The following is a 26,642-nucleotide window of genomic DNA, read 5'->3' as shown; positions in this document are numbered from 1 at the left end:
TGCCTAAAGTTTTCATAGATAATATTTCGTTTAATTCAATGAAGCGGGGAGGAAATTTTATTGAGTTATTTTATATTAAATTCTTGAAACTTCTTTTGCGTTACTCTTCAAGTTTGTTCATTTTGTATCAACTTACGAGTGTGTAGATACATACATACATAAAGCGGATGCTAGTTCTGTTAGACAAAAAATATTGCACACAGCTTGATCTATTTTTGAGTGCATTTCGCGCTATTTTGGCGTTCCCTACGCAGGCAATGTGTCATTGACCCCGTTTCACGGCGTTTGTTCACGTACTTTTGGGAAGTTTTAGGACGATTTACGTCGAGACGAATAACGCAACGAATGATATTTTGGGGCAACTTATATCACAGCGTTTTGAAGTCTTTAACTTTTTCCTCAATTTATCGAATGTACCTACTGAATTGTAAAGACTTTCTTATGTATTTATATACTTGTCAGAAATTTATTTTTTTCATAACATATGTTTTTTAATTGTTATAAGTACATATATAAATAAAATTGCGAATGCGAATTATTTCGTTAGAAGTAGCTTGTTATGTTACATTAAGAGTCGTAATAAGCAAAGAATCCTATATTTTTATATAATTAAACAAATTGCAGCTGTAAGTTATAGGCATTAGTTTATTTAATATAATTTGTGAAAGTATCTACCTCCCATCTAATATAAATGCTGGAAAGCATATTAATTCGATTTTTATGTTAATTAGCAAGACAAACTAAAAGAATACTCGATTTCGGTGACACGATGCGAAGTTCAACGTTAGCATACAAAGGGCCGGGGCGAGGCTACAGCTTTTTATGAGCCGATTTCGGCTTTAATCTATAGTGGATAGTGCACACGAGCACAACGCGGGCGTACAATGCTCGTGCGCACTCACGCACACATAGCAGGGTGCCCTCCTCAGCGGGCTGCAATTCGTCGTCGCGCCGCGGCCCCGCGCCTCCGCCCGCACGCAATTGCACTGCACTCCGACGCGGTGCGTGCGTAAAAAGCGCACGCAGGAGGTGCGGGGTAAGGCGGCGGAGAGGACCGCGAGCGCTAGCCTGCAACCAACAGTCACCGCTAGACGCTCGGAAGAGCACACCGCCCCCATAGGGCGCACAACTAACTCTCTCGCGCGAAACCACCCCCGATCGTGCTACGAACTTCGTACAGTGCCAATGCGAACTCTTGTAAAAAGTTTAAGAAGATTCATTTGACCGGCTTTCCTGAAACTGGATCTAAGTTATTTTCTAAAAACGGTAAGTTCAATAATTCTAATTAGTTTAATTTGTTTGTTTGGTTAAAATATTTTTATCAAAATAAAGTTCGAGAGAAACTTCAGTGTCATCGATTAATAATGGAACAGGTTTGTAAAATATTTTAGTTTTTTTTTTAATTTTCAATTTACTTGGATTTAAATGGACGATGAATAAGCCGTGTAGCTGAAACTCTTGTATTATGCAGATTTCTTTAGCTTTACTGGACTTGATATTCTTTAAGTTGATCAAGGGTAGTTGTTTGTCGTTCCCCCATGTTCGATATACCTGCCGAATAAAAGGTAAAAGTCAATTTGGCAGTAAGGAAGGGCTATAAAGCGATATATGTAAATGGGGAAGGGCGGTGCAGTCGGGCAGTCGCGCTCCTTCATGACATACGCTCGCACTTCGCGCTGACTGTCGGTCATAGCGCTTTTAACTCGAGACGTGCACGCATCGTTTAATCAAACATTTTTTTCGTTGGTGTTTTTGTAATAAGTTTATATTTTGTTGCTATCTACGATGTATCCTGGTTCTACATATGAAGGCGTTTTGCCAGGTACGTATTCGAATAATATAAAAATTATATAGTGTTTTAAAAGTGTACTTCTAAAGTGATGAGTTTATTTGTTTATTTTTGTTGCCAATTTTATGTTAATGTTATTAAAGTTACGAATATTTTATTAATTATGTGAACATAAATTTACTTGTAAACTTTTTGGTAGAGAATTTACTTTGATTGTAAATAATATAAACTTAATTTAGTTTAAAATATTAAGATTTATTATAAACTGTATATATTGACATAAATAAAATCTTTCATATTAAATTAGGATTGATAAAATACTTAAAAAAATGTTTTATATCGAAACATAAAAAAATAAACTTAAGTTATAAAAAATGTACTCGCTTTTATGCTAGTTTAATAATTTTTTTCACGTTCTAAAATATTTCATCGTTTTATTGTCATTTGTACTTATAAGAATTGAAAAAGGTTTATTTCAATATAAAATTAATTCTGGTTTTTATTTACAGAATCACAACTAAGAAAAATGGGGAGCAGCGAAGGGCAGCAAACTTTTTGTTTGAAATGGAATCACCATAAGACAAATTTGGTTGAAATCCTAGAGGCTTTAATTAAAGTCGAAACATACGTTGATTGTACATTAGTAGTTGATGATCAAGTCACATTTAAAGCACACCGGGTAGTGCTTGCTGCAAATTCTCCATACTTTCAATCAATACTCGCAGATGTGCCAATGGACCACTGCAGTATCCTATTTCCAGGAGTTAAGGATTTTGAAATGCGTGCTCTCCTCGAGTACATGTACACGGGAGAAGTTAATGTAACGCAAGCACATATACCTCGTATAATGAAAGTTGCGGAACAACTTGAGGTTAAAGGTTTGTTTGACATGACAGAACTACGTCGGCGGCCTGGAAGTAGCGAACGCACTCCGGCTGCCTCACCACCTCGCGTAGTACCAGCAGCGCCTTCTAGCGTTTCTCCGCCAGTACCTACTAGCCGCTGGCCACCTCCGCCTATCGCTCCTGCCCTCTCAGCCGCTTACGACTCGGCCGATATGAACCCGTTGAAGCGCAAGAAACTATCGAGTATGTTAGCTACTCGCGATACTCCAATATTAAGAAACGTTTTGGCTCAGGCTACACCCGTTGATTCATCCCAACCTATGTCACTCGTATGCCACCCTGTAAACCAGCACGAGTCAACACGCCTACACTCCAATGGATCAGCACATGAATCTGAACGCCCTATAAGTCCGCAACGTCCGTTTGATTATCGACCACGTCGATTGTCGTCCAGGGCCTCTTCTCCACACTATAATCGCTCAGACCGCTCGGAGGACGCACATTCGCCTTACACTGAAAGGTCCTTTGAAGATGACAACCAGAGATCTTTCCACCCCTCTCCTCCACCAGCAAATTTTCAACAAGATGTAAGAGCTGGATTAGCACCTTATGTTCCACCACAACAAAAACCTGAATGGAAACGGTACAAGCAATATACAAGGTCAGATATTATGTCTGCTATAGAATGCGTGCGTAATGGAATGAGCGCTCTGCAAGCCTCGCGTAAATACGGCGTTCCCTCACGTACGTTGTATGACAAAGTAAAAAAATTGGGCATTACGACGAGCCGGCCTATGAGTCGCGGAGTCAAAAGAGAATCTAACGGAGCCGCTTTTCCTTACGGCTTAAGTGGGACTGGAGGCAACGAAGACGGAACACCAACGACGCCACTTATTGATCCATCGTTCCTGCAACAAGCTTTAGAAGGAGCTACTCGAGACGGCGGGCGAGAGGCCTTACATGCAATGGCTTTGGCAGCAGCTGCCCATGCAGCATTAGCTCCCAGAACTCCACCTCGCTCAGCGCCGCAGTCACCGCGATCACCGATTGCTCACGACGATGATCATGTTGAGGACTTATCAGTGGCACGCCGACGTGATCCAGACCCACCATCAGGTGTTATTGTTCCACCTCGCAATTTCGCACTCGATTGTGGCAGCGAAAGAGATTGAATTGTATTGCGAAATCATGTAGAACATTTGAAAAGACTGACTTAGGCGTACAAAGTTAGAAGTAAGGCACTTATTGGTAGGTTACTGGTAGGACGCGCCGCGCGCGCATGCCACGCTGACCGGGCGCTCCGGCCGGGCGATTGCAATGGGCCCCGCGGCCACACATTTTCTACCTCTGTTCTTCTCTATTTATTTCCAAACGCTACTTATACCTGATAACGAAATCAAATTTCCGTTAACGGTATCGCAGCGTCTTTTTGTGATTTATTTTTGTTTATTTTCTTCTGTATTTTTTTATGTTTTATAACTTTTACGTCTTTGTTAATGTATAGGTTAACTTTTAATTAGCATATAATGTGTAACTTAAAGCGGTGACCGTACGATGATAGTAAGTACACCGCGTGCCTCGAGTAGGTCCACCTAGACGAGTTATTGTGCAATTTGTTGTCCGCGACTGTGATGTTTATAGACTGAAACGCCGCCATTACCTCACGCTCGCTACAGTTTTACTCTAGTCCGCAGCATCGCACAACAGGATCCTTTTCATTTCGAAGGTAATTTCAATCTGAAGGACCAGTGCGATGTATAAAGCTCATATCACTATATATAGCGACGTATTGATATTCTATCTACCTAATGTTACGGATTAGATTAATTTCATTGTTTGCGATTTGCCATAATTGTTCATTGTTGATATCTAGTTGTATTCACTTTTTTCTGAATATTGATTGATTTGCACAAGCACGGACGTTTTTTAGGTATAGGTAAGAAGTTCATAAGCACTTGAGAGGTGTGGATGCTCAATCATAAACATACTAAATTAAAAATAAATCGAGTTTCTTATTAATACGTAATAATTTTACCTAAGTATATTAAATTACATAGTTATATAACTAAATATCATTAAAAACTAAATAAATCTTCGTACCTTTTAACAATGCTAACTCTAAAACTGAAATAAGACCCGTTGTAGAGCCTATTTTATTTATTGAGTATAGATAACTATGTTGCACTTCTGCCTGTTAACTACTATAAAACAAAGCTATAATTTTATCGTATTGTTTAAGTTAATAATACTAATACTTTTATTTTGTAATATTTTGAAGACTGATTTGTTACTTTAGTCTAGTTTGAAAATGCCATAGATACTTGATAGTATTTGCATATAATATTTTTTTAAGTTATCGCGGGTTTGCGTAGTCACGCACTACTGAAGTGTCACAGTATTGTGCCTTGTTTGTGGAAATCTAGAAGTTTTACGGACATTCCAGTAGTTACAAATTGTGTTCTTTAGTAATTTATGAACACATCACATAGTCTTATTTAAATTTTATCCAATAGGTAGTTGGGTGGTTTTTAAAAACGTTTTCTTGTGTCGGGAACACAATATTATTATAAATGTGAATGTGAATTATTATTGATAATAAGCCTTATAATATACCTCATGATTTGTTTAGTTAAACAATATGTTATGTGATTATATCATTAATACCTACTTTCGTGCCTATATATAAAGTTAAGTATGATGTTATGCACTAGAGATCGTCATGTAGAGTTGTAGAAGTAAGTACTATATCTATAGTTGGCTATGTATGTACCTCTATTAGTAGATTAAATTAAATCGAGTTTGTTTTATCTCGTACCTAAATATTATAGTAAGAACTATATTTACAGATAATATAATGTTATAAATACAAATTAAACGTTTAATAACTGATGTTATGGATTTTATTGTACCTTAATTATTCCTATAAAAATTATAAATGAAAACCATTTGTGTCACAATTTTAATGTCTATGGTTCTCAAGATACTCTTAGAAAAATAACGTAACGTTCATTTACTAAAATTCGAATTAGATGTATAAATTAAAATATAGAGTATGTACCTTTTTACTAGGAACTCTTTATTAATAAGGTAGATAAGTCGACTAATTACACAAAGCTTTTGTCTCTATCTTTTGGATGTCAAATTATTGATGAGGGAAATAGATTTATGGGCGGTTATGTATTCACCTGCCATTCAGCTATTTAATGGTCTGTTAACTAAATTAATTCATTCCAAATTAAATCATTTATAATAATCGAATAACGTAAGAAAATTATAAGAGGTGTTGCGCCAGGTTAAAAGAATATTTATCTTACTTATTAACTTGTCAAAGATTTTTTTAATTAAATCTAATGAAGTTGAGTTACATAGTTAAATTAATATTCAATTTATATACGACTCATACAGATGTAAAATTTTGCAAGTTTGCATGTTGGAGGTTTGGATGGATGAAGCTTGTTCCAAATATTGAGTTGATTAATATTTGGAATGAAACTTTAGGATGGATATTAATTATCATCCTTAGAATATTTTCACCCTATATGTTATTGTTTGGTTAATATCAAGGGGGTTTTCGTAAAGATTCATTCTCCAACGTAAATTACTGAAAAAACGGTATTACAAATGCCAATTTGACAACCGCTGCCCTAATGGTAAGAGCACATAATTGTAGAGTTTGAATAGACTTAAATTCATTTTGTTTAGGCCTGTAAAACAAGGTGGGTATATAGAATCTATATATAGTCCTAGCGTCCTATAGTTCACATAGTACGGAGGGTAATATTTATCGGACTTGAGTTGCTAGCACTGTTTAATATCATTTTTATAAATGACATTATATTCCTTGCATAATAGTTATAACATGTATTTATTGTAACTATAAATATGCAGAGAATTTGTTAAAATAAATAAATATTACAATTAATTTGAAAAGTGATTATATACGAGTAAAGGAATATTTAAAATTAACTTTTATACAGGACAGCGTCTGCCGGGCTTAATTGTTAATGATGAAGTTGTCATAGAATACTATTTGTTTTGAAGATAATGGTTTTATTGTTTAGTCCAACTTAAAGTTTTTTAATCAAATAAGTTAAAAAATTGTAATCATAATAGAAAAATAGACACTTCCTATATGATTCGAACATCGAGTTTACTCACCGGACTACTTACTACCGGTAAAATTAGTATATTGTGCAGCAATCCTGTTTCATCGGCTAGTAAGCCGGGTAAAAGGAATATTACACACACTTTAGTAGCTTAATTTAGTGAAATAGCAAAATGTTTTTCTTCTTAATTTTCCTTCGATATAATAACGTATAAAGATCATATTCAATGACGTAAAAACAAATCACAAGTTCCAATTGGATAAAGCCGTAAGACATAACAAGAAAAAATGGTTTGATAAAATAGTTTATTGGATAAATTATTGTCAGTAGAATCGATCATTTAATATGGAAAAGTGTGTAAATACAATTAGTGCAACACATTATTTAATAAGAAGTTTAGACTTCAATTATTCTGTTTACTTCCAAAGATGTTATCGTAATAAGTAATTTGGATATATCATTTCATATATAATCCAATTAAAAATTCGAATCAGAGACAATAACTGACCCATTCGTATCCTCTTCCAATAAATATTTATGAAAGACTTCACTATGTCAGTTCAGCCAAGTTTTCAATATATTTTATTACTAGATACCTATGTAAGTATATATGCAATTGAAAAAAGTTCTTGTACTTAAAGAAATGTACTTGGATATAGACAGCAGATTTTATTATACTTTTCGAAGACCAAAACGTTACACACACGTAAACACACAATTGTTTAAAAACATAGGTAATACCTCAATGATTTTCTTTCTAGTTGACAGATATGTCAACGCGCAAAAAGTGAAGACTAGAAAACGTCCTAATTGGGACGTTTGCCTTTAGTCGCTTTCATCATAATTATACCAGTAATACTTTATAATACATCATTATTATGTAGTAATACGTTTGCGTAATTAAAACATCTAGTTATCCCTTTTACTTATTGTTTTTATCAAGCTATCCTTTTTACTTGTAACGAAATGTAAAATAAACGGTCCCCGGCGCGGCACACTTTTTCTGTAGTTTAGTATGGGTATAACATATCTGTTTATTAGAATATCATTGTAATACCTATTAATAATAATTAATATTTATTTGTGCTTAAAACTGTTCTGAAATTGAATTGATTTAATTGCAACGAGTAATAGGCCACCTGATGGTAAGTAGTTGCAGCCGCCCATTGACAATGGCGCTGTAAGAATTTTTCTCTACATCGCTAATGCGCCACTAACCTTGAGAACTAAGATGTTATGTCTTATATACCGACTCACTTACTTATCCAATCAGAACATGTCAATACTGTGTACCTATCATACTGATATTTGGAACTAGAATATTGAATATACAATACGGGCTTGCACAATGCCCTACTACCACCAAGAAAAAATAGGATTTTACCTAATAATATAAAAGGCAATCCCTCGCTGAATGCCGACGAGTAACTATGATACGTTATAGTATTTCAAAAATGACATATATAGTGCGTTTAGTGCTAGTTTTCGTAAATACCTTTTAATATTTTATATATTTTTGTTACATTACCTACAATTCTTACAATATTATAACTACCTGTAAGTGCTCAGTTGTCTTTCAATCGCTTAGGATTAAAAGTCCAACAAACCGTATAACGCTATGATTTTTTCGTAGGCGTCAACATAAAAACCGGAATTTGTAGAAGTTTCCAAAATACTTTTTTTTTTTTCATGCAATATTGTGAGTTCTGTGGATCTTAAAACATTCCCGATCCGGATTGGTTCTAGAATACTTGAGTTTAGTTAGAAGCTAAAAGCTTAATTAATTTAGTTTTAAAATTGCTTTTAAAAGTAGCGCCAAAGATTAGAATACCTACCTATACCGTACATATTATGATTATAATAAAATAATGTAAATGACATTAATAAATAATATAACTAACATAACATTCAAGTTTATATTTACTTATTAACTTTTAGCCAATACGACTTGTACTTAAATATTCTCCGTACAGTTTATGCATCTAGTAATCGCCATGGTAATCGCTTGAATTAATGTAGCAGCGCCATCTAGTGGTAAGTTACAACAAAGGCAGATATAAAAATCTTCTCAACAACGTGCCAACTTCATAGTAATATTGTTAAACCGGTGTCGAAATATTTCAGGCTTAAAGAAATATAACAAATATGATATATTATATTTGTTACTATGGTTTAACTCTACACTATGTCTTCGTATGAAAAAGTGGCATAAATATAAACTACTTTACCTTTCCAGATTTTTCTTTTGATGCCTTTATTAATTATTAATTGGGATTTATAAATTTAATTTAAATGAATATGAGGAGATTGCCTTTTGAAGATAGCTGTCTACTTTTATCTCTAATTTCATTTGACTCTACAGGTACCGGGCATTAACGTGTTTCGAATTTTAACTTTCAGTTTAGACACTTCAAATGCATATTTCACAAAAATACGTATTATGAAGCTTCGTCACTACCTCAACAATTTTTTTGTTACAAAAACGCGCCATCTATTAGTATCTATAGAACTAAGTGCAGTTTTTACGACAAAAGTTAACTTTGTTCGTTCACAGAGGGTACTGATTTCTATTCATAAATTGAAAGAAAATTTTAATTCAAAAAAATCAACTGGCCGTACTATTATTATATTGGCCTTAGACCGACGTATATTTTTTGTTAAGTTAAATATTGAAAATGCTTTTATAAAAATATTTTTTTTACATTACATATTTTTTAAACGAATCTGGCATTATGTGACGTAGAATCGTACCACTAAATTTCTATGTTTTGATTGGACGTTCTAAGTCACATGTCAAAATATATCAAAAGTACTATGGTGCTAGAATATTATAGTAAACAAGTATTATGGAATAAATCGTAATACTCTGTAAAAAACAAAAATATTACATATGCTCGGCCATAAATCGATAGTAATTTGTTTTGGAGGATTTCGACCGAAATGGAGCCTGAAGAATCATTTCTAAATAACGACGTATTTAATGTTCACGACATCGCAGAAATAGAAGGTAAGTAATGTGCGTATAATCGGCATTTAAAATGAAATTATGACTCAGAATAATAAACCTATTTTTCTAGATTTTCTGAGCGGATGTGATGGAGATTTTATGAAAAAGTTAGAAGAAGAGCTGGCTTATGTGGATCCTGATCCTGGTCTTTTGAATATAGATACGAAATTTAATTCCAATGTTTCATCACCTCAACTATCACCTTATTATAATGCACCGGGAAATCCTTTGGTGTCACAACATCCTCGTAATCGAAAGTCGCAAACTCAAGCTCCACAACCAAAGAGTAGTCCTGTATTAGATGCCTATGGGAGAGAGGAAGGTTATAATTTGAATATAGAAGCTGAAAGCACACCATTGCCGGATGTGACACAACATGGCCCTAAGCAACCAGCGCAAACACCAATGATTGTGCAACAAGTGATCCAAAGTCCTCTGTATGTCAACTTAGGGCACGGAAGCTTACAAAAACTGCCCAATGGCAAGGGATCACTTATACAGTTGGACAAAGTGTCACAGTTAAATCAAGCAAATAAATCACAAAAACCTTCTCAGCCTTTGCTCCTTCCAAATAATACAAAAGGAGTAACACCCGTTATATTAAAAAGTGATTCTAATTTCTCCCCTGTGATATTGCAATCAAATATTATAAGTCCTGAAACACAGACATTGATGTATACAAGTGCTCCAGTACAGAGTAAGTTTTTAAAATCTTTTAATTATAAACAAGACATAAAAGATAATTCTAAATTATTTCAACTAATGTCCTTATAGGTCAAGGAGTCATCACAAGTGCAAAATCTGGTAATGAGGGTCAGCCTATACACACTTTCTTTACAAGCAACAATGGGCCCACATTGCTAACTACAGGTATACCAGTTGTACTTGATGGTGACAAATTTTCTTTCAACCAAACATCAAATTCTGCTCCGCCTAAAGTCAAAGAAGTAAAGAGAAGTGCCCATAATGCTATAGAGCGCAGATATAGAACAAGCATTAATGATCGAATAGTAGAACTTAAGAATATGTTAGTTGGTGAAGAAGCTAAGGTAATCAAAATGCATTCTTTTTAATTAGTATAATATTTGCATTAAATAATGTTTAAATATTATATGTATACCAAACATTATGATAAATATTCTAATAATATACCATATACTTTTCATACCAGCTTATCAGGGTAGGTACTACCTAGCAATACTTAATATTGTTGTGTTCAAATTTTAAGGGTGAGTGCTGGTACCTGCAATTACATTAGTGTCATGTAACTGCAGGCACCAGGAAAATAACATCTTAGCTCGCAAGGTTGATGGCAAATTAATGTGTAAGCCATAATTAATATTTCTTACTATGCTATTATTCTCCATGGTGACCATGGTAACCTATAATATAAAAATATGACTTAGATTTATATTTAATTTTTATTGTAGTTAAATAAATCTGCAATATTAAGAAAAACTATAGACTATATTAAGTACCTGCAAAATCAAAATACAAGATTGAAGCAAGAAAACATAGCTCTAAAGCTTGCTTGTCAGAAGTCAGGGGTTAAGGAACTCGTGTTTGATGGACCATACACTCCACCACACAGTGACATCTCTTCGCCATATCACTGTTCTCAGGGTATGGATAGTGATTCTCCCTCATCGCCAGAATGTAAAGTAAGTTTTTTTAGATTGGATATAAAAATAGACTAACCAAGTCTTGGTACTGCAGTTTAAATAGAAATTATTAAGTATTCCAATGAAATATTAAATGGGAATCTGTTATTTAAACTGATATTCTGTAGGACATAATGTGCCAAATTTTTAAGTGTTTTTTTAATGTGTAAATAATTAAGTACACTGAATGAACTTTGTGTATCTGCTTTAAGTTTAAGGAATGGGTAGATGTAACAGAGGTATAACCTCTGTTATGGCTTATGCAAAATATAATATTTAATGATTAGTATGTCTTAACATAAAAACTTAAAAAAACTAAGTTTTGCATTTATGATATTAGTTTGGATAGTGTATCTCTTTATTTATTTCCAGATGGAAGAAAAATATTCAAAAATTATTATGGGAATGGGAGACCATTCGAGACTAGCCTTGTGTGCCTTTATGATTGGACTAATTGCCTTTAATCCGTTCAGTATTTTCTTTGGAGGAATTATGTCTGAATCTTTTACTAATGATTATTCAACAAGAGTTGACCAAAGAAGAATTTTGTCAGATGATAGCTATGGTAAGGTTTTGTTTTTAATAGAGAAAGTAATGATTATGTAATTAATGCCCTTATCCGATCACTGAAGTAAAGACAAACGAACACTTTTAACCTTGAAATCAAACAATATAATAGGCTATTTGACTGGTTTTTAAAATCCATTTTATATTATTTAGTAGAAGTTAAGGAACCCAGTAAAAGTTGATTTTTTTATTTCTAGTACATATTTGCAAAAAAATATCATATTAAAAATTCCATATTTAAATAGCGCGCAAAAACACTACTTGGACAATACGGCGATGCAATGGGATCGGTGACGTCACTTTCTTGTATTTTTTATCAGCGGTACTTATAGTAGAAAAGCAAAGTTAACAAGAAAGTGACTTCATCACAAGCCCGGCCAATCAGGAGCGTTTTGTGTCACGTGACGAACGTTTGAAAAAATGCATTTTTATTGATGGATTTTTTTAATAAATTAAGTATTATTTTCAACTTTCGTTAGTAAATAACCATTTTCAAACTCATAATATACACTGATTACAATAATTCACAATTTATTTTTCGCATTGTCAAATAGCCTATTGGTCAATATATTGAATAATTCAATCTAATGATGGATACTCAGTTTGTTACGGGAACTTTGAAAGCAGATATATTAAGTAGTTCAATGCAAAGTGCATATAAGTAGTTAAGTGGAACAGTGTTGTATTATTAATAAAGATATACGAATTAAGAACTGTTTGTAGTTCATATAATAATAGAGATATCAGAAAATAGATTATGTAAATCTATGTTTTGTTTATCTTTACTTTTTTGGAGAATTATAGGCTATAGTGATGTTTATATGAACACAATAATCTGATAATGTGGATTACAAAGGGAAGGTTTGTCCTTTTTGCAGTGGTTTTTAGAAATATCAAACAACTTAAATTTTTTTAGTGTTTACTTTTTCTTCTAGGTTACGAAAAATATTCAGTTAGAGATCAAACTAAGTAATATGATAATTGTTTAATATTATCAGTGTCTCATTACACGATTCTTTCAAAAATCTTATTAGAAGATCAATAAGACATTGAATGCACATAACAATTTTTTAGCTCATATTGTAACATGTATTGCATTTTATTTACCATTCCAACATCTATTGTATTGTACTGACCTTTCCAAAGTTTCAAAATATAAAATCAGTTAATATTATTTCATACGAAAGAGCCCTTTAATAAGGAAAATTAAAAAAAATAATGACACTTTAGTATATTTAAAATTATATTATTTTCAGGTTCGAGTACTTTATCTTGGGGAAATTGGTTATTTAACACGTTTTTAATATATCTCATCAATATCTTCGTTCTTGGAGGCTGTTTAATAAAGCTATTGGTTTATGGTGACTCAGTTCCTAAATCACAGTCCAAAGAGGCTGGCCTTTTCTATAAGCATAAACGACAAGCACATGATTATATGAAAAAGGTAAATATTCTATATTTTAATTTGAATTATGTAAGGTATTTGAATTAGGTAAGAATTTAAACAGAAGAATTAGAAAATAAGTTTTAACTGCCTTTTTTTAGTCATGTACACCGCAGATTCTTCTCTAAAAGGGGTGGTTTTAAAAAAAGTCTTCTATGTCTTTATATGGGACTCAAACTATCTCCATATGAAATTTCATTATAATCAGTTCAGCAATTTAAGCGTAAAGAAACAAACTGGGCGATTTTCATGTTTATAATAAGTATAGATTAACTTGCTCTTATTTTATTTCATAGGTTTATTATAAGTGAATGTTTGTTTTTAGAAAGACCTACCGAACGCACGCTTGGAACTACATCGAGCGTTATCTGCCTGCGGTAAGAGTGTGCAAGCGAGTGGCGGGCAAGGTCATGCTAAGTATTCTGCATTGGCGTCTGCGGCGTTGAGACAAGTGCTACAGCGTTTGCCCTTCGGTGGTTTCCTTGCAAGGAGAGCTGGTGACATATGGGGTGACAGGTAAACATGTTTTCTTTGTTACAAATTCTTATTAAACATTAAGCTAATGCTATATATCCACTACTTTCTGTATTAAATTACTATATACTTTTATATAATTATTTCCAACAATGATGATTATATGTCTTGAATTGATTGTGTAAGTTTGTCAGTTTTGTTAACTTTTACTGCTCCACTTCTTAAATTCGTAGCTTTGAGTTACATAACCTGTAAAATCTCCAAAGAAAGCCGATCAAAGGAATCGTTTGTTATGAACGTTTGGCAATCTTTGCAAAATCTTTACCTACATATAGTTCCCAAACGCAGAGTAACTACAGTGTCAGTCTACAAAAGACTTAAGGTATGGACTTGCCGAAGGATAAATAAGGATAGGTATAGGATAAGGATTGGTTAGTTACCTAGAGGAGAACCAAAGCTACCAATATATATAGCAAAATAAACAGACTGAACTAGCAGTGAACTGGTCACGAATGTCTAAGGACAAATGGCCTTTGAGCAGATAAGTTCGACATTGGTGACCGCATATTGCAAATGCAGTTTGTCAATATGCAGATGCAAAGGCGCCCAATTGCAGCAAAAGCGTCTAGCTAGGTAGACCAATGTTCCAAAAAGTTGGAACCAACTTCGAAGTCCGGCAGCTTAAGCTCTCTTGGGAGACGGCTATATACAGCAGTAGATAATAATTTGCTTATGATGGTGATCATGTTCAATAATAATAATTTAACTATGTATTAATGTGTTTCCTCGTTCGTACAGCCCTGCACGCAGAGCGACTCAACACTGGGCGGCCGAAGTTTCGACGGTGTCACATCGGCTCGCCCAACTCGAGATTCTATCGGGCGACAGCGGACGCAGTGAACGCGTACTTCTGGCATTGCAAGCGGTCAATTTAGCTGAAGTTACGACGAATAAGCAACTTCTAGCTGAAACCTACATCACTGCCGCATTGGTATTCAAGGATTACTTGCCGAAAATAGGCAACTGGCTCTGTGGGTAAGTTATAATTTTATACTTTGTTTCGCTAGCATTCATTTCAGACAGTTATTACATATAATATACATTTTGATTTTCCTTCGTGGTCCTAGGTAAAAATTTTTATTTTAAATATATTATTTATATTTATTACTATCGAGCAATTATCAACTGCAACCCAGAGTTGAACACATCAAAACATCAGTAATAGCCATGCACACTGTGGGCCGAATATTTTAAATCAAATATAGACTCGCTAATAAAATATAGACTCGAAATCGCTAAGTTAGCGTTTAAGAAAAATAACTAAATTAAAAAAAAAAAAACGATCGAAGAAGTGAGGCTTCGATGGAATATATTCGGCGTACTAAAGTGTCGGGGCTGCCGTGTTGTCGCAGCTACTACCTGCGGCTGTGCGTGCGCCGCTGCTGGGAGTGGTGCGGCGCGGGCGGCGCGGGCGGCGCGCGCGTGCGCTGGGCGGCGAGCGCGCGCGGCCAGCGCTACCTGCGCACGCGCCGCTGGGCCTACGACTCCACGCCCGCGCACGCGCTGTTCTCGCGCCCGCCCACCGCCACCGACCCGCTGGCCTACGCCATGAGGGTACGTATATGATTTACTCAAACAATCAAAGAAGAAATAAAGATACACAAACCATAGATTAACATATTTCATATTATTTACTGTTTTCACTGCAGACGTTTTTGATTAATACTATACTACTTAACTACTAATACCTACAAACAACAAACAAACTACAGCCTGTAAATTCCCACTGCTGGGCTAAAGGCCTCCTCTCCCTTTGAGGAGAAGGTTTTGGAACATATTCCCCCACGCTGTTCCAATGCGGGTTGGTGGAATACACATGTGGCAGAATTTTTATGAAAATTCAGGTTTCCTCACGATGTTCACTAATACCTACTTTAATTTAACTTCAATGTTCCGATACCGATTACGCCGTAATTTTAAAAAGACATTTTTTCTACGATAGAGTAAGGAATGAGTACATAAGAGGAAGTTTGAAAGTGACACCGATAGCAGAGAAGTTATGTGGAAGGCGGCTATCATGGTATAGTACGACACAACGTAGATGTCGCATCGGCAAAATTCGTAAAACCGATCACATCCGAATTGAGCACGCTATCCTATAAATCATCAATATTTATTTATCATGTGAATATGATCTTTACACAAACGTAATAACTTGTAATATCATATGACCTAATATATTCGTCAGTTTGACGCGTCGATTGACATGCACTTGCTTTGTCTGACGCGAGAATCTATAGCGACGAATAGCGTCAAATGGCGCGATAGGGAGCTATTTCTATTGGTTGTGTAAATCGGCAGTAATCGGTTTTATTTTCATTCCATTGCATTTTCCGATGCTACATCTAATTTGTGTCGTACTATATATGATTTACTCGTTACCGCAATCAAAGAAGAAATAAAGATACACAAACCATAGATTAACATCCTGAGAGCTGAGATGGCCCAGTAGTTAGAACGCGTGCATCTTAACCGATGATTGCGGGTTCAAACCCAGGCAAGCACCACTATATATATGTGCTTAATTGTGTTTATAATTCATCTCGTGCTCGGCGGTGAAGGAAAACATCGTGAGGAAACCTGCATGTGTCTAATTTCATCGAAATTCTGTCACATGTGCATTCCACCAACCCGCATTGGAACAGCGTGGTGGAATATGTTCCAATCTCTCTCCTTAATGGAAGAGGAAGCCTTATCTCAGCAGTGGGAAATTTACTGGCTGTTACTTTACTTTACTTTAGATTAACATATTTCATATTATTTACTGTTTGCACTGCAGAATTTTTTGATTAATACTATATCACTTAACTACTAATATCTACTTTAATTTTACTTCAATGTTCCGATACCGATTACGCCGATATTTTAAAAATACATTTTTTTCTACGATAGAGTAAGGAATGAGTACATAAGAGGAAGTTTGAAAGTGACAACGATAGCGGAGAAGTTATGGAGAAGGCGGCATGTAATGCGGAGGAATGAGGAACATATTGTGAGGAAGGCCTTGAGCATGGATGTGGATGGATATAGAGGTAGATGACGACCAAGGAAGCGATGGATGGATTGTGTGAAAGACGATATGGTTAGAAAGAGTGTTACTTGTGAGATGACGTCTGACGTCTGACAGAGAAGTATGGAAGGGGAAGAAATGTTGGGCCGCCCCAAATAACATTAGAATAAGGGCAGGAGGATGATGATTTTTTTCTAATTATTCGTAATCCCATATATTATTCTAGATCTCGATCTATAATATCCCATCAATTCAAACTTGAAGTTTTTATTCGTTATTATTTTCCTCTCGATATCGAATGATTTGCGAATGAAACACAATAGAAATCACTTTAACTTTACTGAGTGTGTTTGTCAAAGACGTCCACTGTTTTTATATTAAATGTATATTGTAATAAATATCGATTTAAATCTCGTCAGGCCTATCACCTGGAACTGCTCCAGAAAAGTCTTCAGATGCTCCTCTGTGCGGATGAACGCAGCAACACTCGCGACGTACTCGATATGGTCAAATTGATCACCGATGACGTTTCTACCGACGCCCCGCACCATACAGGTGGGCTTATTACGCAATTTTGTACACAAATGTTATTACAAAATAATTATATGGTAAAGGAATTACTTGATATAACTCATATATTTTAGTTTATATATATATAATATATATATATGAATATATATGAGACAACATCACATACATTACTCTGATCCCAATGTAAGTAGCTTAAGCACTTGTGTTATGAAAATCAGAAGTAACGACGGTACCACAAACACCCAGACCCAAGACAACGTAGAAAACTAATGGTAATCTACATCGACTCGACCGGGAATCGAACCCGGCACCTCAGAGTGGCGTACCCATGAAAACCGGTGTACACACCACTCGACCATGGAGGTCGTCAAAATCGAGTGAATCAATTGCAAGCCCGTTAACAGTTCTCAAGGCTGACAATGTATTGGATATATATTTTATTTGCTACAACATTATTTTACAAATATACTTTGGTTTGTTAAATGTTATTTACAAAAATCATACAAAAATTTTCGTACATTTAATTATTTCACTCGCGTCAGTTCAATCTCAGAAAGCAAGTGCATGTAAATCGACGTGTCAAATTGACGAATATGTTAGATCATATGATCTAACATATTATCATTTGTGTAAAGATCATATTAACATAAGAAATAAGTATTGTTAATTTGGGATAGCGTATAGTACGACACAACTTAGATGTAGCATCGGCAAAATTCGTAAAATCGATTACATCCGAATTGAGAACGCTATCTTTAAACAAACGTAATAACTTGTAATATCATATGACCTAATTATGTAATATTCGTCAATTCGACACGTCGATTTACATGCACTTGCTTTTTCGGGTTGAACTGACGCGAGAATCTTTAGCGACGAATAGCGTCGAATGGATCGATAAGGAGCTATTTCTATTGGTTGTGTAAATCGGCAGTAATTGTTTTTTTTTTCATTTCATTGCATTTGCCAATGCTACATCTAATTTTTTACTTAATTCCGATGCTACATCTAAGTTGTGGCATACTATACTTCACTTAAGAATTTGTTTAATGGGTTCAATGGCTAGAAGGCCTGTCGTTCAAATGCTAGACTCTTCATATGTTATGTTTACAACGTTCTCGGGAAATCGCTGGGCTTTTCAAATATTAAGAAACAGATCCATTCTTTAGAATTTAACATACAAAGATAATTTAAGGTTTTGAAGACTTTTTAAGAGTATTTACCTAAAAGACAACTACATAAAGATAACTACAGGCACAAGGGACATAACATCTTAGTTCCCAAGGTTAGTGGCGCAGTGACGATGTAAGGAATAGTTAATATTTCTCACAGCGTCATTGTCTATGGGTGATGGTGACCACTTACCATCAGGTGGCCCATATGCTCGTCCGCCAACCTATACCATAAAAAAAAAGAGGTATTATTGAAATCAAATGCAAAATGTGTTTTTATTCCTTGAATTAACTACAAAACTATTATATTAGGCTGCTGGGACCCGGTGATGGAGTGGTGGGCAAACATCGTGGGAGTGGCGGCGACCTGGCTATTGGCGGACTCTAAGAATGCGGCTGAAATTGGCGATAAACTAAACCTGCTACCGGAGGAACTTACCAACTGTGAAGATCCTTTGCCCGGGTATACACACTCTTATAAATATAACCTTCTGTCATCAATTTACTATTTAACACGAATCGTTTTCACCGGCTCTAAGCAGTTAAAACAATAATCTTTTATACTTAAATAAATAAATAAATATGAGACAACATCACATACATTACTCTGATCCCAATGTAAGTAGCTAAAGCACTTGTGTTATGGAAAATCAGAAGTAACGAAGGTACCACAAACACCCAGACCCAAGACAACATAGAAAACTTATGGTAACCTACATCGACTCGGCCGGGAATCGAACCCGGGACCTCAGAGTGGCGTACCCATGAAAACCGGTGTACACACCACTCGACCACGGAGGTCGTCTTAAACAATATTTTAAATTGCTTACCAATGAATACATTAAAAAGGTGGCTGACTTCTTTTTAACATATATTCTTCTGTATGTAAATATCAGTATCAGAATATAGCCAAATGTTTTAAATTTTTGTTGTTCTCACCCACTCATTTATCCAGCGAATCGGGCGGGTAATATGTAGTCTTATATAAATCGAATATTCCTCGATCGCCGATAGCTCGACTACGTGTGACGGCTTAGGAATTCTAATAACCGCGGTGTTTATAAAACATCGTGTATAGTTTATACATGCGTTATTAATAACTATTGTCCGCCGTAATGTAAACACGCAAGTATTTCTATTGTGGCGATGTCTCAGGGCTCTTCACGCGGCGTACAAAAGTCGGCGCGGTCTCCTAAGCCTCGCTCAGTGCAGAGATGAAGCCTCCATCGCAAGAACTTCGGAGACAATACTCAAGGTACGCTGTGTAATAAATCATTTTATATATTTTTTAATATTACCGTAATTCTCTATGTAGTATGTACTTGTAAATCTACAAACCCACCTTGGGTTTTGGCCTTATTGGGTCAAATTTTAGTCATTACATTTCTCTGTATACGTAGTTAGTATATATAGTTGGGTTATCAATAGAAATATTGCCAGTGACTTCCGAAGTTTGGAAGTGAGAAGTGTGTTCGTTCCCGTGTCTCGGAAAGCACGTAAAGGCCTTGGTACTGCTCGTGCGCTCTTTTCGGTTCTGTTGGACTTGCTGTAACACTGGATTATAAGAATGAGGGATTTGAAAGTACGTCTGTGTCTGTACACAGACTTGTTCACTACTAATATAGAAGGAGTACACACACTAGTAATATAAAAGGAGATATCATTCAGGAAATTGTCAAAGCATAAACGCTTTCACCGTGATTTTCAGTAGTATTCAGTTGTACTGACTGAAGAGCTCCTTAATTGAGGTGCAACGAAAAATGTTACATTGAAGCTTAGAAGAATAACAAACCAATAGTATTTGCACAAATATGCACCCCACACCTAAATCTTCAAACGATGTTTTCAACATTATGTGTAAATAAGGAGCCATTGTTATTGTCATTAAGAAAACAACAATTTTCTGATTATAATAGAGCATGGCTAGACTCCCAAGTGAATGTCGCGGTGATAGAAACCAATCAGGCTAATTTTTCATTTGTCTATTACATAAGGCGCTGTGTTTTTTGGAATTGACTTTTTTGTATAATAAGACAATATTCAATTTTAATATCTATATACAGGTAAACTATCAATACAATGAATAAAATTAAAGATCTATTTTAAGCTTTTTATATTGTCAGTAGTAATTTTTTATTGAAAGAATTGTGTATTTTTAAAGGTGTGCGACATTGCTGGAGCCAGACTAGCAGATTCATTGGCCTATTACTGTTGCCGGAAACCCACACAACTTATGATGGTATGAATCAAAACTTATAATATTAGATAATGTAAAATTTATAGACAATGAAGGTATCATATTTATACTATTGCAGTTTATAAGTATTTTTAAGTGATTGGTATTTTTTTTTTTATTTAATTAAATATATTTTTTTATGTTTCTCAGACAATGATGTTCTAGTAAACAGATATGTTATTAACGCGCAAAAAGTGAAGATTAGAAAACGTCCTAATTGGGACGTTTGCCTTAGTCGTTTTATGTTATAATACATCATAATTACGTAGTAATACGTTTTGCGTAATTAAAACATCTAGTTATCCCTTTTACTTATTGTTTTTATCAAGCTATACTTTTTACTTGTAACGAAATGTAAAATAAACGGTCCCCGGCGCGGCACACTTTTTTCTGTTGTTTACTATGGTTATAACATATCTGTTTATTAGAATATCATTGTTCTCAGCTCAATGTAGTTTTATTGGTTTTTGTAATTTATAGTTTTTTTATGTTTTATCAATAAGTCTATTTGAAGATTGACTATTGCGGGAGTGCATTGTAGTTGCATTGCACTTCTTTGTACAATGTGCAATATTACTACAAGGCAAATCTCGCTTTAGTTGCATTCATCGCATGCCATGACTTATTTGTGCTGTTTACTTTTGTATTGGATTCGGTAAGACTTTATTTTTTGTTTTTGTATTTTGTTTTTTACCACAATTTTATATTTCGGGCCCATCTGAAATCGTATGTTGTATTGTCCTTACATTCCTCTCGCACTTGCCTCGCAAAAAGTAAATAAAATATAATAAAATATAAAAGTTAATTATATTCTTTATTTAGCTGTACGCTGACTCGTACATTAGGACAAGTTAATCTTGACGATGGGCCAGTTTAAAGTCAGCGACGTACATACATAAAGTAACACATAACGTTACCATATGTACATAGAAACATTGAACACTCTAAGTCTAAAACATTGAGTTTTTTTAAATAATTTTTATGCTTTTAGCACTTCGCTTATGATCATAATTATATTTATTTCATTTTAGATGTTTCTATTTAATTGGTAATCCTATGTACAGTCAGCTTTATATATACAGTAGCAGATGTATGAAGCTGACTGTACCTACATTTAAATATATTTTTGCTATCGGTATGTATGAACACGTCCTCGGCGCGGTGCAGCTGCTGCAGGTTCTGTGCTGCGATTGGGTGCTGGAGGTGCGCGCGGGCGCGTGGGAGGCGAGTGCGGAGCCCGCCACGCCGCCCGCGCCCGCGCCGCCCGCCACGCCGCCCGCCGCGCCGCGCCACCTGCGCGCCTTCCAGCGCGACCTGCACTCCCTGCGGCGCCTCTCGCAGACCCTACCGGTACCCGGCGACCTTGATTCCCTCCTGTCTAACTTCTAAAACGGTTCTTCTCTTAAACTGTCTTTTTATACAGGAGGAACTGATTCATTACACCCTTTATTTCCTTCTGTCCATTTTCTAAAACGGTTCTTCTCTTAAACTGTTTTTTTTTTTTATATACAAGAGGAACTGATTCGTTACACTTCAAATTAACTTGTATTGATAATTTGAGCAATTCATTAGAGATTACTTTAGATTTTTAAGTTTGACGTGACATAGCGTGCCATTGACAGTATTATTGTAAAAAATAGTGTTTTATTAAATTTTTAAACTGTCTTTTTATACAGGAGGATCTAATTTGATACACTTCAAATTAACTTGTATTGATAATTTGAGCAATTCATTAGAGATTACTTTAGATTTTTAAGTTTGACGTGACATAGCGTGCCATTGACAGTATTATTGTAAAAAATAGTGTTTTATTAAATTTTTAAACTGTCTTTTTATACAGGAGGATCTAATTTGATACACTTCAAATTAACTTGTATTGATAATTTGAGCAATTCATTAGAGATTACTTTAGATTTTTAAGTTTGACGTGACATAGCGTGCCATTGACAGTATTATTGTAAAAAATAGTGTTTTATTAAATTTTTAAACTGTCTTTTTATACAGGAGGATCTAATTTGATACACTTCAAATTAACTTGTATTGATAATTTGAGCAATTCATTAGAGATTACTTTAGATTTTTAAGTTTGACGTGACATAGCGTGCCATTGACAGTATTATTGTAAAAAATAGTGTTTTATTAAATTTTTAAACTGTCTTTTTATACAGGAGGATCTAATTTGATACACTTCAAATTAACTTGTATTGATAATTTGAGCAATTCATTAGAGATTACTTTAGATTTTTAAGTTTGACGTGACATAGCGTGCCATTGACAGTATTATTGTAAAAAATAGTGTTTTATTAAATTTTTAAACTGTCTTTTTATACAGGAGGATCTAATTTGATACACTTCAAATTAACTTGTATTGATAATTTGAGCAATTCATTAGAGATTACTTTAGATTTTTAAGTTTGATGTGACAAAGCGTGCCATTGGCAGTATTAATGTAAACAATTAGTGTTTTTTTTTTTAATTTTGTATGAAATGTATTTGTAATAAATTTTGCATCTTTATACACTCATACACATAACTTCTACTTCGTCAAATCGCAAACTCTTCTGTATGTTATGATTAAAAAGGGATGCAGTTATTTCTTCACATATAAATGAAGGCGTTTCTAGATTTTATCTTTCATAAAACTTGCAATTTTTTTTTAAATAAATGGAGACAACATCACATACATTACTCTGGTCCCAATATAAGTAGCTGATGCACTTGTGTTATGGAAATCAGAAGTAACGACGGTACCACAAACACCCAGACCCAAGACAACATAGAAAACTAATGGTAATCTACATCGACTCGGCCAGGAATCGAACCCGGGACCTCATAGTGGCGTACCTATGAAAACCGGTGTACACACCACTCCACCATGGAGGTCGTCAAAAACTTGCTATTGGCTGTTAATATTTATTTTTATAACTCATAAAGAGTCCGATAATTATTTTATTGAATGTATTTTATTACTCGTAAAGATATTTATTTGTAAATTATTTTGTATATGTCCTTTTAAAAAACGTGTATAATAATATACTATTTGTTTTTATTCAGTGGGTGACATCGCGTGTGTTTCTGCACTCTGCAGTTTGTCGTATGATGGCGGGCGCGGCTCCGCGTCGCACGCAGCAACTGTTGGACGGCAGTCTGCGTCCACGCTTAAATCGCTCTTCGATTATATGTGGAAAAGGTAAGGAGTTTCATTTTTATTCATTTTCTAATTAAAACCATCACTTGCTTCCCATATTTTAATTGATACAAATTTTGCCAGACTCATTATTATTTTGTATTTTATGTTGTTATGGTATACTTTTAATTTCAAATGTGTTGACAAAGAAACAATCGATGAACAGACAAATCCAAAAAGGTTGTTGTTACTCGTTTTTAATAACAGTTAAATGTATATATATAGGATAAACAAAATGTGCACTAGTATGGGTCATTGACGTTCATAGTAATAATAATTATTACGAACGTATTAATTATAATTAAACGTGAATAGATCTTTAATGTGTGGAATGGAATGGAAGAAAGAAAAAAAATAACGCCATTTTTTCGCAAATCAATAGTGCACAATTTTTTTTTTATATATGGCTTTTATTTGTGCCAAGTGAACAATAAATGTAGATCAACCAAGCTCTTGACCAATGATATCGCATCAATTTGCTGTCAAATGTTTTTGTTTGGCTTTTTTCCTCTTTAAGGTTGGAATGGACTATATATATATTTGTATACACAATATAAATATTTTATATCAATTATGTTTAAAATTACGATAAAATATTATACACTAACATTATAAAATACTATACAACAATGATGTTGTAGTAAACAGATATGTCATTAACGCGCAAAAAGTGAAGTCTAGAAAACGTCCTAATTGGGACGTTTGCCTTTAGTCATTTTCATCATAATTATGCCAATAATACGTTATAATACATCATAATTAAGTAGTAATACGGTTTGCGTAATTAAAACATCTAGTTATCCCTTTTAATTATTGTTTGTTTTATTGATTTATTGTTTTTATCAAGCTATCCTTTTTACTTGTAACGAAATGTAAAATAAACGATCCCCGGCGCGGCAAACTTTTTTCTGTTATTTAGTATGGATATAACATATCTGTTTATTAGAATATCATTGCTATACAATGAACTGCTGTTAGAATATATATATTCATAGTTGTGAATCCATTCTACAACTAGTTTTAATACACACTTTTTGCATCAATTGCAATATATTTTTAGCAATTTGAAGTGACTAACTTCATTTGGCGATGTCAATTGCTTTTAAATGAATGTTTATAAATTCACTGATACTGTTCACTATGACTCTCTAACAAATACTAAACAACAGTGTAGCGTCTTCAAACTTCGAACTTAAGCTATGTAAGGATGGTACGTTCGATCATAGGAATTGTTTGCAAACAACACTTGCCATCTATAAATCAGGTCGGGTACTATTGAGACTAACCTCGTAGTAGAAATAAAAGCACTTAAAATGAACTGATTAAAATTGTATGAAAATGGGGAAATATTTTCAGTGGGTAAAATTCAAATAACGCTAAATTCCACGAGACCGTGAATGAATTTTAACTGAACAATTTTTAAATTAGGATGTTTCTGATTTATTCATTTGACATTTATTTAAATAAAATAATTTTTATTCACATAAGAATTAATGACATTTAATGCTTAAATATATACAAATATGAACTATAACTGATTAAAACTTTTATAGATAAGTTGTATAGATTTCATAATAATAGACATAAAAACACTTTTAAGTAGGCCCTTTTTAATAATAACTAATAATAATTAAACTTACTCGTCTCATAATTCTGTCTGTCTGTTTGTCACCTCAACAACACAGCTTCTAAACAAATTAGATATGTGGCATTGCACCTGTATATATATGTATATATACTGTCCAATGGGACATGAACGATAAAGGCACCGATTTCAATCAACAACTTTACTTGGTGGTAGGGCTTAGTGCAAGCCCGTCTGTTTAGGTACCACCCACTCATCAGTTATTCTACCGCCAAATAACAGTACTCAGTATTGTTGTGTTCCGGTTTGAAGGGTGAGTGAGCCAGTGTAACTACAGGCACAAGGGACATGACATCTTAGTTCCCAAGGTTGGTGTCACATTGACGATGTAAGGAATTTTAATATTTCTTACAGCGTCATTGTCTATGGGTGATGGCGACTACTTACCATTGGGTGGCCCATATGTTCGTCCGCCAAACTTTATTATAAACTTTGATATATGGTGAAGCCGGGATTGGTAAAACTGGGGCCGTGTAATTGCATATAGTTCAAAGGCGTGTTTCTTATATTTAAAAGAACGAGCGCTGGAAGGGGGGGGCGGCGAGGGCGAGCGGGCGGTGGCTCTGTACATGGCGTGCAAACACTTGCCGGCTGCCGTGCTTGCGGCGCCGGGCGAGCGCGCCGGCATGCTGGCTCAGGCCGCCGCCACCCTGCAGAAGATCGGCCACAGGAGCCGACTCCCTCACTGCTACCACCTCATGAAGTCCGTCGGAACTCTGCCCTCTGTACCGTGACGAAGAATATATTGACTCGGGTCAATAGAACAAAGATGTATTATATTATATTCAATTAAATTTTTCATAATAATTATAGATTTTTTTTACAATAAACGAAATATAATTTCAATATAAAGGTTTGTTTTATTTGTGATGGTGATGTAAATTTTTTATTTATGTTATACTTAGATA

The 26,642-nt window shown here is 34.6% G+C and overlaps 2 protein-coding genes across 2 annotated transcripts; both read left to right on the top strand.

Moving 5' to 3' along the window:
- The first annotated feature begins 2,306 nt into the window (after positions 1 to 2,306).
- Positions 2,307 to 3,806, top strand: LOC124544460. The gene has a single exon (XM_047123024.1). It carries the CDS (start codon positions 2,316 to 2,318, stop codon positions 3,804 to 3,806), a length of 1,491 nt encoding a protein of 496 aa, XP_046978980.1. The 5' UTR covers positions 2,307 to 2,315.
- Positions 3,807 to 9,515: 5,709 nt separating this feature from the next.
- On the top strand, positions 9,516 to 26,582 carry LOC124544103 (sterol regulatory element-binding protein 1). Its single transcript, XM_047122539.1, has 16 exons — positions 9,516 to 9,747; positions 9,818 to 10,444; positions 10,522 to 10,796; positions 11,178 to 11,408; positions 11,781 to 11,973; positions 13,232 to 13,419; positions 13,745 to 13,935; positions 14,692 to 14,928; positions 15,306 to 15,507; positions 17,383 to 17,518; positions 18,979 to 19,129; positions 19,822 to 19,921; positions 20,828 to 20,905; positions 22,070 to 22,252; positions 23,957 to 24,092; positions 26,251 to 26,582. The coding sequence occupies exons 1-16, from the start codon at positions 9,681 to 9,683 to the stop codon at positions 26,466 to 26,468; spliced, it is 3,213 nt and encodes a 1,070-aa protein (XP_046978495.1). The 5' UTR covers positions 9,516 to 9,680; the 3' UTR covers positions 26,469 to 26,582.
- Positions 26,583 to 26,642: the final 60 nt, after the last annotated feature.

Source organism: Vanessa cardui, chromosome 4 (assembly GCF_905220365.1).
Source record: "Vanessa cardui chromosome 4, ilVanCard2.1, whole genome shotgun sequence".
In the NCBI taxonomy this organism is placed as follows: Eukaryota; Metazoa; Arthropoda; class Insecta; order Lepidoptera; family Nymphalidae; genus Vanessa; species Vanessa cardui.
The sequence above is the reverse complement of the archived record's forward strand: the minus strand, read 5'-3'. Positions and strand labels throughout refer to the sequence as shown.